This window comes from Panthera tigris, chromosome B1, assembly GCF_018350195.1.
Source record: "Panthera tigris isolate Pti1 chromosome B1, P.tigris_Pti1_mat1.1, whole genome shotgun sequence".
In the NCBI taxonomy this organism is placed as follows: Eukaryota; Metazoa; Chordata; class Mammalia; order Carnivora; family Felidae; genus Panthera; species Panthera tigris.
In genome coordinates this window covers 103,996,607-104,016,656 of record NC_056663.1, presented here as the reverse complement: position 1 = coordinate 104,016,656, position 20,050 = coordinate 103,996,607, and the positions used below count along the sequence as shown (strand labels likewise).

At 37.5% G+C, this 20,050-nt stretch overlaps 1 protein-coding gene and 1 long non-coding RNA gene across 12 annotated transcripts in view; one reads left to right on the top strand and one right to left on the bottom strand.

Moving 5' to 3' along the window:
• The first annotated feature begins 8,567 nt into the window (after positions 1 to 8,567).
• LOC122237969 overlaps positions 8,568 to 20,050 on the top strand; it is a 74,128-nt gene continuing 62,645 nt past the window's right edge. For all 8 annotated transcript variants that reach the window (XR_006216817.1, XR_006216815.1, XR_006216816.1 and 5 more), the window contains exons 1-2: positions 8,568 to 8,706; positions 9,762 to 9,840. This is a non-coding gene — a long non-coding RNA (uncharacterized LOC122237969). The remainder of the gene's footprint in view (positions 8,707 to 9,761; positions 9,841 to 20,050) is intronic.
• The window catches only part of PDE5A (phosphodiesterase 5A), a 141,978-nt gene continuing 136,276 nt past the window's right edge, over positions 14,349 to 20,050 (bottom strand). For all 4 annotated transcript variants that reach the window (XM_042983982.1, XM_007087606.3, XM_042983981.1 and 1 more), the window contains exon 21: positions 14,349 to 18,781. In XM_042983982.1, the coding sequence (XP_042839916.1) occupies positions 18,644 to 18,781 (138 nt within the window). In that variant the 3' untranslated portion in view covers positions 14,349 to 18,643. The remainder of the gene's footprint in view (positions 18,782 to 20,050) is intronic.

Below are 20,050 nucleotides of genomic sequence, written 5' to 3'. Positions count from 1 at the left end.
GCTACTTACACTTAAGTTCTCACATCAGGGTTTGCTTGTGGGAACTCTAACAATTGCCAATACTGTTGAAGCTCATTTTCATTCCCAACTTTAACTCTGTTTCTCTCCAACCAAGGGTAACTGCTTTGATTTTTTTATGTTATCATTGCTTTGCTTTTTAAAATGGTTTTATTATATTAAAGATACTAGTGACTGACAATACATTTTTAGGATTTTTTAATGTTTTTCAACTGAACAAATTTATACTATATATATGTTTCTGTAACTTTTAAACAACAAGCCATTATGTTTTTAAGATTCATCCATGAGTTACTTTTTATTGATATGCTAATACTGCTATGAATATTTCTGTACATCTCTCCTGGTACACATGTCAAGAGTTTACCCAGAAGTGAAATTACTGAGTAATAGACTCTGTGCATCTTCATTTTTTTTAAAGTCACATTTCCTAGTAAAGACAGTAGTCCTAATACATGTGTCTACTTTTATTTCCTTTTAAAATCTCACTAAAGCTTTTAGGAAGGCAAAAATCCACAGCGATGGGGAAAAGAGAAGACGAGACAGTATCAATAAAATTTTTAAATCGGGAAAGTAGATGGATGAATGGTAAATTACTTGGTAGAACTGAGAAAGCCAAACCTAAGATAGGGTGAGGGGTCAGACCAACTTAATGTATATTGCAGAATCTTCAAAAGACTCCATAATAGGTATCTCTGGAAGATGGGATAAAAAGAGCTAGCTGAAAGATGGTGAACTGATTGAAAGTGTTTTAAAAAGCAGTGAAATTCTCAAATCACCTTCTCTATACTAACCCATGAGTAATTATCCCTCACACCCAGCAGAATTATTCTCCAGAGAAGCTAAAACAGAACTTGACTGAGGAAAAGTAGATACAGTTGAGAACACAGATACTGTAAAGAAATAGGAAGATTAATTGAATGTGTGCCTTTTAAATATTGAGAGATCCACCTTATTCACTTTTTAGAACACTGGAAGCCAGACCTTTGCTTTCTATACAAGATTTTGGAAGAGTCTTCTCTGGGGGATCTGACCAGTCCATAGAAAGATGTAAAGAAAATGACATTGCACCTTCCCCAATATATGGCCCACCTAGGTCACACTACAGGGAAGTTCACAGTTGACAAGCTCACCAGGACTTTAGTCATAGACCTTTAAAAATGAACATTTAATCAAGGAGACATTTGAGAAAAGAAATCTCTAATATGAAAGAAAGAGCAAAATAAATGGATGAAATTATTTTATATATATGTGGGAGGGATAAAACCTCAAAAATAAAAATAGAACTGTACCTATCATTAATATTTTCAGAGATGTGAGAGAATATATGTTTTTCTGGAACAAAAACGATGCCGTGAAAATTAAACAGAACCAGAAACAGCTCTTAGAAATTAAAAATATGATGGAGGAAATGAAATACTTAATAAAAGAGTTGGATGGTAAAAGAACACCCCAGAAAACATTAAAAATACAAAGAAAAGATAAGGAAATTAGAGGAGTAGTCCAGGAGTTATGACATTTGAGAAACAGAAGTTCAGAATGGAAAATGGAAAACAGAAGACAGGAAATCAATCATAAGGCAGGTAAGTCACAAGAAAATCCCCCAAATTGAAAGCTGATTATTTTCTACATTGAACAGGCTCACCAAGTGCTTAGTAGAGTGGGTGAAAATGGGACAACACTCAGGCACAAAGTGAAATTTCATGTATGTGGGGAAAAAGAAAGAATTTTCTAAATTGCTGTGATTTTGGGGGATAGGGTGAGATGGCAAGGACAGGTGACATCCATATCACAGCCATAATGGGTTTACATTTCTCAACAGTATCCTGGAAGTTAGATGATCAAAGAGCATTGCCTTCCAAATATAAACAAGATTATTGCTTATTTTTTCTAATTTTGAATTCTAGCCTATCCAAACTATCAACTGAATATTGGGATAGACTACAGATGTTTTCCTGTTATACACATCTCAAAAATTTTATTTCACAGGAAGAGAATCTGGAACACAGCTTGGTGACCTGTCTTAAAATGTGGTGGTCTTGAACCATCCTTTCTTTTGCGTTTCCTTCCCCTATTTCCTATTTTGGGCAAGATCTTCTATCCTAAAAACTTGACTCCTACCCTATCCCCCTCCCCACAAAAGCCCCCCCCCATACACCTTTAAACCATGAAAAAGCTGTAAACACTCCATTTCTCGTTCCTAATGTCCTGTGTCAAGACCATTCCTTGATGTGATTCATACTAATACACTTGTATTTGGATGGATCAACCCTACTTTAATCTCTAATCTTAGGGTAGAGAGAAGCAGAAGAAATGAGGGGAGCCTTCCATGTAGAAATAGGGTCTGGAGGTCAAGGAAGGGAAGATGAATGTATAATCCAAGTCACTCAGGAACTTTTATGCAGGTGCAAGAAACATATGTCAAAGTGGCACAAGATTGCTTAATAGGAGATGAACTAATGAACACCATGTTTACTGCTAGAAACCAAAGCTTTGTGTGAAATCTTGAACTTATGGGGGTGGGGTGGGGTAGGAAAGCTTGTACCTATCTGTTCTTTCCCTGATCCCTTCCCCTCATTTCTGAACTGCAGGAGACTGAACCCCCTTGGTCTTTAGTGACTACATCTCTGGGTGGTGTTTATGTGGCTGATTTTGCTGTGCCGGGTACTTCCTTTCCCACTTGCTATTGTTTTCTAACACACATCCTGACCCTTTCCCCTTCTCTTTTTACCCTGGGAAAATCCAATGAATAAATAAAAAGTTATTGGTAAAAAAAATTATTTCATAAACATCCTAAGAAGCTGTTGGAGGACCAAATGTGCATCTAAAACTTAGATTAAAAAAAAAACACACACACACCTTAAAATGGATTTAAAAAATGAGGGAAAATAATACCAAGTACCTTTTTCGGAGTCGTATATCTCCCTAAACCAGTGTATATAAGATTGCTGTAGACCTCATTTTCATCAATAATTATTTTTCTCTAAAATTTTGACGAGATTTATTGTAAACCTATCTAAGCCTGACAGATCTTTTTTTCTTCTTTATGGGAAAATTTTAAAAGAGCAATTTAATTCCTTTAATTATAATAATATATGCAATATAGTGGTATAAATATAATGTAATATAGTGTATATAATAATATCATGTAATGTATATATTATATATAATACTATAATTTCTTTAATTATAATACTATACATATTTATATTTTGAATCAGTTTCAATGAATTATTTGTTTCTAGGGTGTTTTCCTTTTGTCTGTTACCAAGATTTTTTTCACTAATATATTTAATCTATTTGTATTGGTTTTGTCTCCTCTTCTTTTTTTTTTCATTTTGGTCATTGAACATGACATATTTATTCAAACACACCAATAACTAGAAAATTGCAAATTCAAATGACAATGTGATGAAATATTCTTCCCTCCAAATGTCTTCTCTTCATTTTGTATGTTGTAGGTCACACCAAAATGGCTGTTTTCCTCTGCACTTAGAGACTCTAAGAAACTTTATATATATGTAGTGTGTATGTATGCGTATGTAACTCTTACTACAGATATAATTTATGTTTACTGTTGAAAATCTGAACATGCCGATATGCAAAAAGGAGACAGTAACCTTCAATAATCCCTTCATTTAAGAATTGCCACTATTCACATTCATTTTAGGTTGGGTTCCCTGAAAAACAGACTTGAAGACAGATAATTCAGTGCAGTTTATTGGGGAGTGCTCTTGGGTAACCACCTGTGAGTGAGTGAAGGCAGTAGGACTGGGTGGGTGGGTGGGTGGGTGGGGTGGGGGATGGGGAGGAACTTAGCCTGCTATGCAAAAGCAGCAAAGTCCTTGGCCAATCCTCTGAGGAAGTCTGGAACTGGAGTAGCCCTTCAGAGTTGTATCTCACTCAGACAAGGGGGTTGGATCTTTGTTCGAACCCTCATTGTCCAGTGATAGGATGCAGGCTGCCCCTGGAGAGAGAGTGTAACCTTGACCTTCAGCCTGGGACAATTTATTGGCCCAGCTGTGAGCTGACATTGTCAGCAGTCAACAGTCGGGACAGCCTGGACAGTGAGTGCCTTGTGCCTTGGTGTGTCATGTATAGGGTTCGGGTGGAGGTGGCTCTGGTAGGAGATGACTCTTGTCAGTACACCACAGTATCCACTAAAATCCACCTCTGCACTGCTTGGGTCAACTTGCTTAATATAATAAATTTACTTCATCTGGGACCAGCTCCTCTAGGATTCTGATTGGTCTCTTTTTCTGAGGAAAAATAGGTTAGTGGGATGAACTTTTAGCCCCAGGAAGGCAGCTATCCTTGGGGTCACAAATGAGAATTTACAATCTCTCTCTTCTGTTTCTCATTTTAGATTTGCCTTGCCTTAAGGGCTTTCCCTGAGAAGCCCAGGACTCTGGCTCACACTGTGGTGGCTGTACTTACCCACTTTCTTCTGAAATTTGGCAAAGAAATACTAAAAGATGCTCCAGTGAATGAATCTGGGTACCAAACATATTTCTTCCTGCTCCCACGGTATAAGAGCAACCCTATCTTTTGTTACTGGCAGGGTTAATTATTCCTGCCGGGATGGTAACTTCTTTCCTTGCCTATTGGCCTCTTGGGAAATAGGATTTCCTAACTCATAGAGGCCAGAGTTGGAGTGGGAAGTGGTGGCAATAGGGCAACTTTTACCTTTACTCTTTATTTCTCAGACCCATATATTCTGCTCATTGAAGACAGAGCGCCATAGGATGGTTCTTAGTAAGTAGACATTGTATCCCGGAGGCTGATGCCTCACTCTTGCAGTGTATACCCATTTTTATTCCTCAGGCGAATTTCCGAATTTAAATTTGCTGACCAAATGGCCACAGTAAAATCAGCTTACAAAGATGAGAGTAAGTGTTCCTTCCTACATCTATCTAGGCCATGGCAAAAATACCCTGGGCTGTTTACAAATGCTTTTCTCCTATTCCATTCCAGATTGTTTGCTCTGCCTGGCAATTAGCACCCCTAAGTTAGTGCTTCCAAGGAACCTTGCCCTAGTATGGAGGAATGGATTCTGTCATGGAATTGTCCTGGCAAACAGCTTGTAAAATGAAGGATATAATTGTAGGTGGCGAATACAGAGTGAAGTATCAGTAAATACCGCACTATTCCATGATAGTTAAAATCTCCACTTGGGAATAATACATTATATATTTCAAGAAGAAAGCAGTCTGTTCTAAAAGAGGTCAGTTTGGCCAACCTGAAAATGGGAATACAAACTTCGCAGAAGACTGTTCTGACTTAGCCTAATGAATGATTAACTGGCTGAAATATCATTAAGGTTATGACTGTGTTGTATATCAAGCTTGTTTAGGGCAAATAAAACAGCACTTAGAAGATTGTGCTGAAATAAGCAGATTGCAGCAAATGCTGTTTGGCCTTTGCAATAAAATGTTTTTCTTAGCCTTTTTTTTCCTCTTGTAAGAGATAGCAAAAAAATTGATGATGGCTTTCTGTTTAATTGGGATGTATGGGGGTAACATGGAGGAAAGAGGTTTTGGGATGGAGAAAGAGGAATAGGTACAATAAATAGGGATCATCCGTGAGGACTCAGCTGTCCTTTGATCCCCATCTCCTTGTTCGATGGTAGGAAAAGTGCATAATGATCCTCCCTCAGGACAACATAATTAGGATGTATGTGTGTGGGCCAACAAAGATGTCACAGGTGATGTCTACACTGTGACCTCCATTGATCTGTTGGAAACAGCCACACAGGAAGGCCTGAAGTGCCCTTTGCTCAGAGACAGGTGGTGAGCTCATTGGGCTCCTTCTGCTGTGATAGCACTGTAGTGAGGAGAGCAGGGACTTTGAAGCCAGACCCGAGTTCATATTCTGGCTGTGCCACCTGCAAGCTGTGTGACTTTGAGTAAGTAACCTAACTTCCTCTGCCTTGTTTTCTGGTCTGAAAAATGGGGATAAAATTATCTACTAAATGAGACTGTTGTAAGAATAAAATGAGTTAGTGTATGGAAAAGGTCTAGCACATAGTTACTGCTCAATAAATGTTCGCCTCCTTCCCTCTACCCTGCTAGAAGGCCTTGGTATGCTGCAGGGAATTGACCTCTGGTGATTCTATAGAAAAGTCCTCTTTAGGCATGAAATCACCTGCCAATTGTGCCCAGGACACAGGCTTCATGGCTCTTGGGGGCCAACTAAGGTGCAGGGCTCTGCAGAAAGATGTTTCACTGTACCTATGACAGGACGGATGCCAGGGTCTCTTCCCTGGCCATGGTAGAGTTCTTTCCCTGAAGAGTTGGAGTAACCCCATTCTCATGTGGAGTATACCCCAGGTTTTGAAGAGGCTCCAAACTAGAGGGACAAGGAAAGCCTAAGGCTGAGCAGAGAACCAACCTTACCCTAGATCTGGGCTTCTGATGAAAGCACTGCTAACCTCACCTTCTCTTCTAAATCTCCTTTGAAATGCTTACTCTTCATGGTAGACTTGGAGCAGACTGCTTTACCTGAGGGATGCTTTTTGCAAGTCTTCCCCAGGGCCTCTTTCAAAGCTTGATTGATCCCTAGCTTCTGCTAATAAACCTCTGGTGTGGCAACCTGCAGGGATCTTTGCCCTCCCAAATTGCTCCTGGATATTGATTCAACCCATCAGGACATAGATGGTAAATCAGAATGAGAGCCTTTGCCCTTACTCCCAGATCTAGAAACAATTTGATGAACTACGAGTAAGCAGTATTTATAACATATAAAATGTCAGCTCTCCCTTTGCCCCTCTCGGCCTGTGGCATGCCACATACGATTTGTCTTTGTTCCAACTGTGAGAGGACGTAATCTCGTCATTCTGGCCTGTTGCAATTAAGTGTTCTCAAAGCATATGATCAATGAGGAAGAGGAGGAGGACTGATAATAGACTAATCTTTCAAGGTCCTGCTTAAGCAATCATAGATAATATAGGAGAGGAAATTCTGGAAACCATCATTTTATGTATGTATGTATGCACCCCACAACATATTTAAAAAATTTTTAATTCCAGTGTAGTTAACATACAGAGTTACATTAGGTTCAGTATTAGTATAGTATGGTGATTCAGCAGTTCTGTATATTACTCAGTTCTCATTGAAATCGATGTATCTTAATCCCCTTCACCTATTTGACTCATCCCTCATACCACACTCCTTTCGTAACCATCTGCTTGTCTTCTACAGTTAAGAGTCTGTTTTTTTGGTTTGTCTCTTTTCCCCCTTTGTTCATTTGTTTTGTTTCTTAAATTCCACATATGAGTGAACTCATATGGTATTTGTCTTTCTCTGACTGGCTTATTTTGCTTAGCATTATACTCTAGATCCATCCATGTTTTTGCAAATGGCAAGATTTCATTCTTTTTATGGTTGAATAAGATTCCATTGTATATATATATATACCGCATCAAAATAAAAAGCTTCTGCACAGCAAAGGGAAACAAAAAACTAAACTAAAAGACAACCTACTGAAATAGGAGAAAATATTTGCAAATGACATATCCAATAAAGGAGAAGTAATCAAAATATCTAAAAACCTTATAAAACTCAACACCCAAAAAAGCAAATAGTCCAATTAAAAAACGATCAAGAGACATGAACAAACATATCTCCAAAGAAGAGCTACAGACTGCCAACAGATACATGAGAAGATGCTCTCAACATCACTCATCATCAGGGAAATGCAAATTATCACCTTACACCTGTTAGAATGGCTAAAATAAAAAACTCAAGAAACAAGTGTTGGTGAGGATGTGGAGAAAAAGGAACCCTTGTTCACTGCTGGGAGCACAAACCAGTACAGCCACTGTGGAAGACAGTATGGAAGTTCCTCAAAAGGTTAAAAATAGAACTACCCTAGGATCCAGGAATTTGCACTACTGGGTATTTACCCAAAGAACACAAAAACACTAATTTGAAGGGATACATGCACCCTGATGTTTATTGCATCATTATTTACAATAGCCAAACTATGGAAGCAGCCCAACTGTCCATCAATAGATTAATAAATGAATGGAAGCCATCATTATTATCCTACTTCTGTCCCTATTGAAATTCAATCTTAAAGCCCCCAGGTTTTTACTTTTCTCTTTCATACACAGACAGAATATGTTGTACTTTTGTTGAGGTGAAAAATCCAAATAATTAGAACAAAGTTTTCAATGAGTTTGCTCTTCAAACTTCTAGGATTCTCTCTAATAAAAGTGTCAGTTTAATCACTGAATCATTTTTTACATGGGTTTGTGTGGCTTTAATCTCGGGGTTGTAAGCAGTTAGAAGAAGAGAGCAATATTTTAGATCAGTGGTTCTCAAGCTTTAGAGTACATCAGAATAACCTGGAGGGCTAATACAAAACTCATCTTGCCCATCCTGACCCTCAGCACTTCAGGCATGGTGCCTGAGCATCTGCATTTTTAACAGGTGATGCTGATGCTGATGCTGCTGGCCCAGAACCCGGCTTTGAAAATTACTGATATACATAATAAACACCTGAGAATTTGGAACTGTTAGAGAGCAGAACTATTTTGTAATGAAAAGTATAGCAGATTTGATGGGGGGGTGTCTTGGGTTCAAGTGGCAAAATGCAGACTACAAGTGGTGAAGCAACTGAGTTTTCAAGACTCAGTTTCATCATAAAATCAGGAATGAAAATAATGCCTGTGTCACAGAATTGCGGGTAAGATGAGATAAGATCATGTGTGTGAAACAGCTTGGTAAATGGCAAAGTACAATCTAAGTTTAACTCGTTCTGGATGTGCTTTCAGTAGTCAGTTTTTTCTTCTTAAGATTTTAACTTCTGGGATAGAAATCTTTCATCGTTATCATCATCATGAAAATAGTAACAATAACCATGTCTCCCAGTCTCCCACTTGTGTACTTTTTGTGCTAGGCACTTAACACATTTTGTTTACATCTTTCAAAAGCCCCATAAAATCTATTTTATCATATAAATGTTTGCTTTCCTAAAAGGAATAGAGTCAGAATTTACATTATTTTTTGAAGATGGAGGAAGAGGCTACGATATAAGCAATGCATGCAGTCTCTAAAAGCTCAAAAGGGCAGAGAAATGGCCTTTAGAAGGAATGCAGCGGTGCTAACACATTTTAGACTTCGGATCTCCTGAACTGTAAGATAAGTTTTAAGTGCATGCATTTCTGGTAATTTCTTACACCAGCAATAGGAGGCTAACACAATTAAAATTTTCAATGAAAAATTTAGAAGATTGGGTACAGAAGTGATGTTTACATTTTTCATTGTCCAGGCAGCGCATGTGAAAATCAGTTCACACTAGCAGTGTCTAGGTACCGTCTCTTCTTATTCAGGTTCAGGAACAATTTTCTTGTATATTTCATTGTCAAATGTGCTCCTCCTCCCTAATTTCATAATTTCCACTGAGAGAAAGAAAGAGCAACTCTGTTATACTCACAATGTTGTGGCTCTTTAGAACCTGTTGGTGTGAAAATAGTATCTTCTTGCTTTTGCAGTTCCCTAATACCATTTATTTATATTGGTTATATTATTAGTTCTGACGATGCCACATCCATTGTGCTGCCTATGAATACTGGCTGCCAGTGAGCTGATGGTCATCAGGTGATGATCATCATAAACGCAAGTCTTAGAATAGGCAGAAGAAAAATACGAACGATAGTTTCTCGTCATGTTAAATTTACCTTTCAGAATTTTATAACACAAAATAGAACAACATACCTTACAACTATGCTTTTCTTCAAGTCTTTAGGCGGTAATCACTGCATTCCTGGGATCTCATTCAATGTTGGCTCGCTCCTGCCTTCTATACAGCCACTAGCACGTAAGTAAGAAGAATGCTCTGACTTGTACATTATGTCCCTCAAACAGCAGATGGACAGACTCAGGAAAGCGCAGATTTACATTGATCAGAAGCAGGAAAGGCCATTGATTGAAGTGGCCCACTGATAGTGCAGAATGACAGTCTAGAAAGACCTTACAGGAGATAGGCATAGCACTCTGAGAAAACAATGTGATGCTGGCTGGTGTGGAGCTTTGCAGAGATAGGTAAATAAGGTGTTTGAAGAACACGTATAGGTTGGAGAACATGTTTTGGTTAAATGGGTTTGCTAAGTTACATTCCCTGCCTGAAACCCCACCCCTTTAGCAAGCTAGATCTTGAAACAGGCCACGTAACCAGACACTTTTACCTAGGATTTCCAACGTACATTGGATTATATTGGGTTCGAAAGGTAAGGAAAAGAAACAAATTTCCAGCATTCACTGCTTTTTATGAGATTTATTTCACCCACTTAAGGGGTGTGGACTGATGTCTATGACCCTCCAGTCGGGTATTTGACACTGAGTTGAGTTAGAGGTGGAACAAGAGGCTAAAAGTGTCATTTTAGAGGTGTTCCTTCATTTGGAAAGACAAGAGTAAAAAATTGATTCCTCCCAACAGCCTCAATCAAAGAACTCTATTGTCTGAATTTCATGGGGATCTGATGCTACTCTTGTGGCTTCTGACTTCAGGCATTATGAATTGCTTCAATTCACTTCTTTCAAAAGTTTAAGCTTTTCTTGGAGAACCATTTACCCTGTTTCCTGCTTGCGTGGGCATTAAATACCCTTCATTATATATATCTGCAAATATTCCTTGGTCTGACAAAGTATCAGTTCACATGCTTACTCATTTGATTTTTAATTGGCTTTATTTTGGCCTCTGGCGATTTCTCTTTCTTAAGAGTTCAAACATACATTTGTGGAAGCACATTTGCTTTATTTTATACATTTATAAAGATCTATACATCATATCAATACTTTATAAATAGTTTTAATCTTCATCATTCATAACTATAAAACCAGTAAGTATTTAAATAAATAAATAAATGACGGGAAAACTTTCAAGTTCCCTAGTCAGCTACCTCTAGGTCTGCACACATACTGTTTCTTCCGCCTGGAATGTTCTTCTCCCTTTTCACTTGGCTAAACCAGATATTATACTCTGAAGGAAGCCAACTGTGAACCCTCAAGTTTGAATTAAGTACCTCTACTTCCCACCCTCAATGCACAGACCGGAGATCATTGTCCCTTGTGTGTAGCTTCCATTGGACTAGAAGCTCTGTGAGGCCAGGCCTTTTAGTTTACCCCTGCTTGGGTTGAGAATGAAATGTTTGTGAGTGAATGAAGGAACATCTTTGGTTGACTTTTGTTTGCTTATTTATTTTTAAGTACAAATCCTTTCTCCTCCATAAGACCGTTGGCCTCTAGCCTTTATGACTTTAGCTTTGTAGCAATATGGTACAATTCCCACTGGGAGTAATGCCACCAATGGTTATCAATTTATTAATGAAAGTCTGGTAGCTAACTTATTTTTCACAGCAGGAAACAAGTGTTTTTTTCCTAAGATATTGTTTTATTCAGCTTGTTTTTTCATGTTAAATTTTAGCTCTTGTCCAGCTGAGAATGTCTAAAAGCACTATATTGATTTTTGTTTCCCTTCAGTGGAATTACCTTCCTGTTTCTTTATAAAATATCAATTTTATGTCAGATGGAAAATTATGGAAATCTGTTCTTTCACTCAGTATTTGTTGAGTACCTTCAAAGTACAAGGAAGATGCAGAGATGCTTGGTAGGTTAGGAGGGCTGTGTGATTCAAGGTGTCTTAGGGCACAGGAGAATCAAATATGTTTGAAGGCCAAGGGGATGGAGCTAGAATAGAAAAAAGAGAAAGAGAGGTTTCAAGAAAGAGGAAATAATGTAGGACATAATCGTCCCTTCATCTCCCAAGAAATCTGTAACTTATTCTAACAGACTCAGTAGAGCACTCTTAGAAACTACTCCTATTGGCTTGTGTGAATGAGGGGAGAGAGAGGAGGAGAGAGAGAGCATGAGCACATGTGAGCAGAGCAAGCAGTTGTAGCTGAAGCAGTCATTAACCATGTTTTATGCCTTTCTTCCTTAGGTTATGCAGATCAGTGAGACCAGAGAATTCCTGAACTTCAGAGGGCTGATTGGTAAAAGGAGAAGCTTATTTCTTACAGTAATATGCTAGATAGACATACAGGAATATGTCAGATAAAGCCTAAAAACACTCCTGTTGGGTAAGGGGAAACAGTGATATGAAGTGAAATATGGCTTTAAAAGTAATCAATGTTGGGGATATTAAGGTTGAAAGCTATTGTGGCAGTCTACGTTTATTGCTTCCCCTCCTGCTGCCCCCCACTGTCTGGCCATGCAATCTTGTCCCTTACATGGTGATTTAGAAAGAAGAATCCTAAAAAGTGCCATTGAGATTGCTGTTAGGTGATTGAGAAAGTCAACTTAGTTCCTGTATATTTTACATACACACACACACATACACTTAAAATAAGGCAAGCTAGAAAGAAATCATGCATACAATTAATTCGTCAGATTTCTTTTGGTTTCAAATAATCATTTAGATTCCATTCATACCTTTTGTGCATATTTATTTTGAGGAAGTGGTTTGTGAACAGGAAACATAGTTTTTGTTTGTTTGCCAAGGCTGAACATAGCTTAAAATCAGAGATTATTCTCTGCAAGTTCAAAGAATTTCTGTGAATTTAATGTCATGTGCCTTAAAAATAAAAAATCATATTGTGACACTTGCATATATCAAACCTAGGAATCCCGGTTTGCTGAGAAGGCAGCACAGTTAATAGCAAGAATGTGAGTTGAAGAGAATTGTCATACAGCTTTCGTTTTCTGCAAAATGGGATGACTGTCTCCATGGATGGAATATTGAGTATCAGTCAGAGCCTTCAGATGATCAGTTATTGTTTGGAGGACATCTTGATGAAATGATCACTGAACAAAGAGCAGTAACCAAGAATTAATTCTCTATTATTTCCATTTTGTTTTTCTTTAGCTAGTAAAAATATTTTAAAAAGCAGTTTGGGTGGCTCAGTCTGTTAAGTGTTCGACTTCAGCTCAGGTCGTGATCTCACGGTTCATGAGTGAGTTTAAGCCCCACGTTGGGCTCTGTGCTGACAGCTCAGAGCCTAGAGCCTGCTTCAGATTCTGTGTCATCTCTCTGCCCCTTCTTGGCTCATGCTGTCTCTTCTCTCTCTCTCTCTCTCTCACAAATAAACATTAAAATAAAAAAATTTAGGGGCTCCTGGGTGGCTCAGTCGGTTAAGTGTCTGACTTGATTTCAGCTAAGGTCATGATCTCACACCCAATTTCAAGCTCTGCGCTGTCAGTGTAGAGCCTGCTTGGGATTCTCTCTCTGCCCCTCTCCCTGCTCATGCTCTCTCTCTCAAAAATAAACATTTTTAAAAATTAAAAAAAAAAAACAGTTTTTTTCATTGTACCCAGTAGGGGAGGAGTACTTTAAATAAAACGGAAACTCTCATGCCTCCTACTGGTCAGAAAATCTAAACTATTATTTTACATGAGCTTTCATTTTATTTTTGTCTTTAGTTTTGTGAATTAGGTATAGCCTAGATATTATGTCCCACATGAAGAGGACTTGTCTAGGGCTTGTCATATTAGCAAAACTAAATAATGAATCAGATATTCTGAATTTAATTATACCCTCACACCTCTACATTAGCAGTACTGAAACAGGGTGGTATCTGGGATTTTGTGAAGGTGGGACATTAGCTATTCAGATGAACTATAGGAAAATTAACAGTAAAAACCCAAGCAAAACCAAACCTGCTGGGTGAGGTAAATCTTCTCTCTAAAGCTTGTAGATAGCCCATTTGATCCACTAAGAATGGATTTTGGAACTTTTACAATTAAAATTCAAAGAAAGAACTAAATGGAATAAATACCTGCTTTGAAACCAGACAGGTCTAGGCTCGAATCCAGCTCATGCCATTTGTCAGGTATTTAACTCCTAAGTCTTAGCTCCTTATGCAACAATAAGCAGGTAATCATCACCCTCCGGAGAGCTGTTACCGACTTGAAGCACAGGAAGTATGGAAAATGTTGCCTTCAAATTGGTAGCAAAGGATGTTAATAAAAAGAAGAGTATTACTGAGAGGAGTCTTGACTAAGGAAAGGGTTTGATTAAACCACATTTTCTCAGCTAATATGACCAAAGGCTAGCTTGCCTACAGTCTCTCAAAGCACTGGACCCATCCTCCCTGCCTAAAATTCCCCTAATAATCACACAGTAGTCATACCTACTTATTCATTCTTTTTATTCTTACAAAGCATAGCAAAATGAGTAAACAACTGACAGGTGAAGAGTTTGCACGACAGAAGATCACTCTGACCATCTCTTGATTTTATAGGGATCACAGGTAGGGAAGTGTTCCTTTAAAGTGATTTTGTCATGGAAGAGTCATCTGACATGGTTCTCATGGTGGGGGGAGAGGAAAGACAAGAAATCAACACTCACAATTATTTAAAATGACTTTAAAGCTAAACATAATATACACAGTAACTCCTTTATCCTAGTACAAAAATAGTGCCAGAAACTATATATTTGTTCAAATATATTGAAAAAGGTATAAGAATACAAATAGATATTAACAGTGGCTAGTGATGATCCATAAGGTTTTCTTTTCTTAAACCGTAATAGAAATTTATATTTTCAACTATTTACACTGCTTTCAATGACATTTATTAAGACATGTTTACACAGGCTTTTGAGAAGCATATGGAAGGGCCAAGTGAGCTTTAATACTTTCTTCCTTGCTCCCTGTGGTGGAGCAGAAGGGGTCCAAAACTGTGCACAATTTAACAATCTAAGAGAACTCTGAGTAAGCTCTACCTGGCTAGCAAATGGGAAAAAAACCTATATAGTAGAATACATGACTCCTTACTTAAGGTGTTCTTTAAGCTATCAATGGGCTAAATGATCCATACTTGTTAGAAGGCAGGATGTTCACGGACAGATTCTTAGTAAGTTCCAGGTAAAGAAGATCCTTGAGGGGGAGGGTGCAGGGGCGGGGCGGGAGAAGGTCCTCAGAAAACTGTATAATACGTATTTTATAGATGAAAATGAAAGTGATATAACGTACCCTATATTTTCATGTTCAATTGGCAGGATCAGAAGCTGGTAAGTCTCTTATCCAGCACTTCCTGCAGACTGTGAGCTCCTTGAGGTCACTGCTCTGTCTCCTTGGCTGAACACAGTGCCTGACATGTCGCAGGGACTTGATAAAAGGTGGACTGTTGCATGTCTAATACTGAGACATTAAATTATACCACCTCATTTTAACTACAGTTGTTCACAGGAGAGGACAGCAATTACACCTTTTCCTCCTCTCTTCTTAAAATCACTCTTGTAAACAAAACAAAGCAAAACAAAACAAGAGCACTGCTTGTGATGACCTATAAAGTGTTAGGAGTAAAATCTGGTGGAAAACACAGGAAAACTGAAAGTCAAACTGGAGTAGGTCTAACATTTGTGCTCTATGCTAAAAATAAAGGCACTTCCACTGCTAGGCAAGAATACATCTGTGACCGGTTTCCTCCCAGAACCAAGTATTTTGAGTATATTTTCATACACTTTCTTATCTCAGTACTCTTATTGAAGGAAACTATTCTTTATGATTAAGAGATCAGTGGTGACAACACCACTGTCCAGAGTTTGTACCTTGAGGCAAGGTGCTCAAAATCTCACAGTCACTGGTGATGCACATGAGAAGCCAAATAAATGTATTGTCTTGTTTTCAATCTTCAAAACAGGAAATGACATGTGGAATGAGATACCATGCTCTGTAGCCCAATATCCCACTTCTGACACTGGTCTCCAAGACCCGCTAGGGCTTACACAGTAGCTGCCCTCTGTGACATTCTCCTTGAAGACAAAGGCTTCACCCAAACATAACTCCTTTAACAGCCCAATGTGTTCAGGCACACAGAGGTTAAGTGACTTACACAAGTTCACACAGGACTGCGACTGGCAAGGGCCAGTCTTGTGAAAAATAGAAGGCCAGACAATTTTATAGAGATTTTTTAACAACTTAGTATAACAGTGGGGACTTTTGGAGCTAAAAATTGAAATGAAATGGTATGTCATTCAGTTATAACTATCACAAAATTACTTTAATCCAGAAAAAGAATAACTTCTTGCTAGTTATGGGTAACAGAAACATAGAGCAGGATGAGGGAGGACTATATATATATATATATATATTCCCACTATGTGTATATATATATATTCCCACTATATATATATATATATATAGAGAGAGAGAGAGAGAGAGAGAGAAAGAAGATACTGGGAAAAATACTCACGTAAGAACTAAAGCTTTGATTTTGCCCCTGTACTAGATATTAATCTATGTATGGAATGATTTTCCTAAAAATTAAAAATTATTTGCACCAACTAACTGGTCCTAAAGAAGTACTCTTCGTATAAGAACTAAAACTTCCAACAACAAAATAGGCATGGTACTACCCAACTTCTTTTAATTGCTAAACTAGTAAAGTAAAATAAACCACTGTCTAAAGGTAAACCAAACAATTTCTAATCTAAATATATCTTCTTGCTTGTTAAAATGACACACATACAAAACCTCCATACATCTCAGTGGCATAGATTAGATGGAGCTAAACAAACTACTAAAGTATGTGATTACAGATTTTAGCATAACTGCTAAATCACAATGTGTATGATGTAAAGGTCATTAAAGACTGCTATTCTTTAAACAATTTTTCTACACTAAGGAATTATGTATGCATGCATAGGGGGATACCAGTATATAGATATGTTATTTTAGTAACAGCCTGTGTAATTTACACACCAGTGCCACCAAGAGGCAATCTTATAGATCTCACCTGTATGACATCAAATAAAAATCGAATAACATCCTGAAAATACAAGTATTACAACAATAATACATATGGAAACAAACAGCTGATAACATTCTATACTAGCCTTTACCACTACAAAGTAATGGCAGTACAATTTGTTTTGCCCTTTTTTTTTTACCTGAATGGTAAGAAGTAAGTCACATTATGTAAGATACACTCTCAGAATTTTCAAAACTTAATGAATAAGTTGAATTTTAGGCAGTTTAGAGAAAAAAAAGGTGTTTCAGAATGCTGAACCATGGCCCCAAGAGATTTGCTATCCAATTTAGTGATAGCTAAAAACTCAGAACCTGTTTTTTGGGAAGGGGGGTGGTTAACAATTCAGACAAATATTTCTCTTCCTACTCTGCCCCAGTCCAAACATTTCCACGTATTTGGAACAGATTTTCCTTTCTTGAACCAGTTCAATTCATTATCTACTTCTCCAGTACTGAATAGATGTGTATTTATGGCACACGTGTTCAATGGGAATCCATTCAAAAGGGCTCAAATCTAAGACAATGTTAACATTTTCTAAATGTACTAAAAGCTAAATGAAGTGAATACCAACAACTATAATCTCAGTGTCAACAATTAGCATACATAGCCAAACTTCTGTGATTCTGACTAGTCCTATAAACTGAAATTGGGCAGTTTCTCAACTGCAAACTGAATACTCATGAGTTTATTCAGGCCTAAGCTTTCTTACCTTACAGTGCTCCCTCAATTTAATTTTGACCCCAATATCAAGTATGGCCCTTTGCTGTTTATATAATTAAAAATATTCTATATACTTCCTCTGACAAAGAAAAATAATGGTTCATTTTACCTTTTATCTGCAGTCATATCTCACCTCAGGTCAGTGTTCCAGTTATCACTTTTTTTTTCTCAATTTTCTGTTGAGACTTAAACTGTTCACTTATAAACTATGGTTTGTAAGAAAAACAATAAGTTATTTAAAAAAGGAAGTTCAATATTCAAAACACTCACTGACTCATAAGAGTCTTCCAACAGAATGTTTCCCTTCACTGACAGATACGGCCATTCCATTTCTCGATCACATTCATCCATCAGTAAAGTCAGTGACCGTGAAGTCAGTGAAATTAGTGTCTTCTCCTAAGGTTTCCCCTGCTTTCCATCAGATGGGTCAGATTTTATGGGTAGTCCCTGGATAAAATGTACGTGAAATGAAAGAGTTCTCCCCTTCCTGCTTCCTGCTCACTAACAAAAACAGCAAATCAATTAAACAATACCTTTTCTTTACAATACTGCCTTCTAGTACTTTCCATCTGTTTCAGAGTTTTAGCTTTTTTTGTTAATGCAATACATTGCTGACAAATAGTATCCTTTCACCTTAAAATCCACTCAGCCAACAACACTTTATCTTTTGAAAGTTTTAAATGTCACAGAATACATTCAATTTTCTCCTAGCCTATTTTTGAGAAAAAAAAGATTCCAAACATTCTTTGCAAGATTGATAATTCAGAAAACACAAAAACAATTATTTAAAATCCCCAAGCAAAAAACCCCAAAAAACAGAAAACAAAACCCCCAAAACAACGAATAACAAAACAATCTCAGTGCAAGAATTCAACTTGCACTTTGCAGTACACAAAGTATCACAAACAGCGCTCTTATCCATGTGCTAAGAGTGGGTATCATTGATAATCTCAGATCAGTGGCATAAAACAAATATACAGAAAATATGTAATAGTCCCCTAAAAACATTTCATGCTATGTTCTTAAAAGTTGTGCAAAAATAAAAATACAGCAGTGGCAAAGTATACACTAAATCTGTACAGTATGTGGCAAAACTAGACAAACTGCAGAATACACCATCTGTAAACTTCAACTCTGCTTGAATAGGCCACTCAGTTCCGCTTGGCCTGGCTGCTTTCCCCATTAATCAGCATTTTCTCCTGCTGTTCTGCAAGAGCCTGCCATTTTTGCCTGTTCTTCCTGCAGCCATCCAGCAAAGGGAAACAGTCCTCAGAAACGTGGGTCAAGGCCTAAAGAAGAAAAAGAAAACAAACTAGAAAGCAGCGAGGAAATAAGCCCTCTACCCAGGCCTATTTCAAAGAGTCACATCTCACACTCATTTCAGAAGCAGACCCACTGCTGGGGTTTTCACAAGTGTGTGGACACAGCCTGAGCCACTCGGGCACCCTGTTTTGTGTTTTCTATAAAATAGTTTTATACAATGTATTTAAATAGACTCGTATTCAAGATTATAATAAAGATTGATTTATAATTCCGCATGGTATTATTCTTTACCAACTATAATGCCATACATATTTAGATACAAGAATGTTCACTGCAGTTTTCTTTGAAATAGAGAAACTCTGAAAATAACATAAATACTCAACAACAGGGTTAGGTATATTATGTTACTATTTTGCAGGCTTTAAAAGTACATTATGATGAAGGGGCACCTGGGTGGCTCAGTCAGTTAAGTGTCCGACTTCAGCTCAGGTCGTGATCTCACGGTTCCTGAGTTCAAGCCCCGCATTGGGCTCTCTGTTGACAGCTCAGAGCCTGGAGCCTGCTTCAGATTCTGTGTCTCCCTCTCTCTCTGCCTCTCCCCCACTCAGGCTCTGTCCCTCAAAAATAAATAAATGTTAAAAAAATAAAAAATACATTATGATGTAATATGAATTACAAAAGGCAAATTTAAGTGAAAAATATGAAAATGTCATAAAGCATATACAGTGATATATTAACAGTAGTGTCTGAGTAGTAGGATTATAATTCTCTGACTTTTCTATGGTGAGAATATTATTACTTCTATAATATAATAGTTATAAATAAATGTAGTAAAAGCACAAATCAATATTACATAGAATTTAACAGCAGATTCAAATGAAATAAATCCTTGCACACATATGAAATGTAAGATTAAACCATCACTGAATTGTGAAAATGTCTGGATTAGAAGATTCTAGGGTTTGAGTTTTGACATTCTATGATAACTTTATGATAAATGCTGTCTTCCCAAATAATTAAAACTGAAGACAGTTTCCTATTCAAACTTTTAAAAACAAGGATAGTGTCTGCTCTCTGTATTTTGGGCAAGAACATCTAAACTAGTAAACCAGATGTTTTAGGGAGAATATCTTTACCTAAAAAATAAAAATTCCAAGCCAGTAGGTGCAAGGAAATGGGACCCTGTAATAGTCTTCCAGCTACCTTCTTTTCATCATTATAAAATTTTCCTTGACAATATGAAAGCTACACTATATGATGAGAAAAAGTTGGATACTTTTTTTCTTTATTGAGGC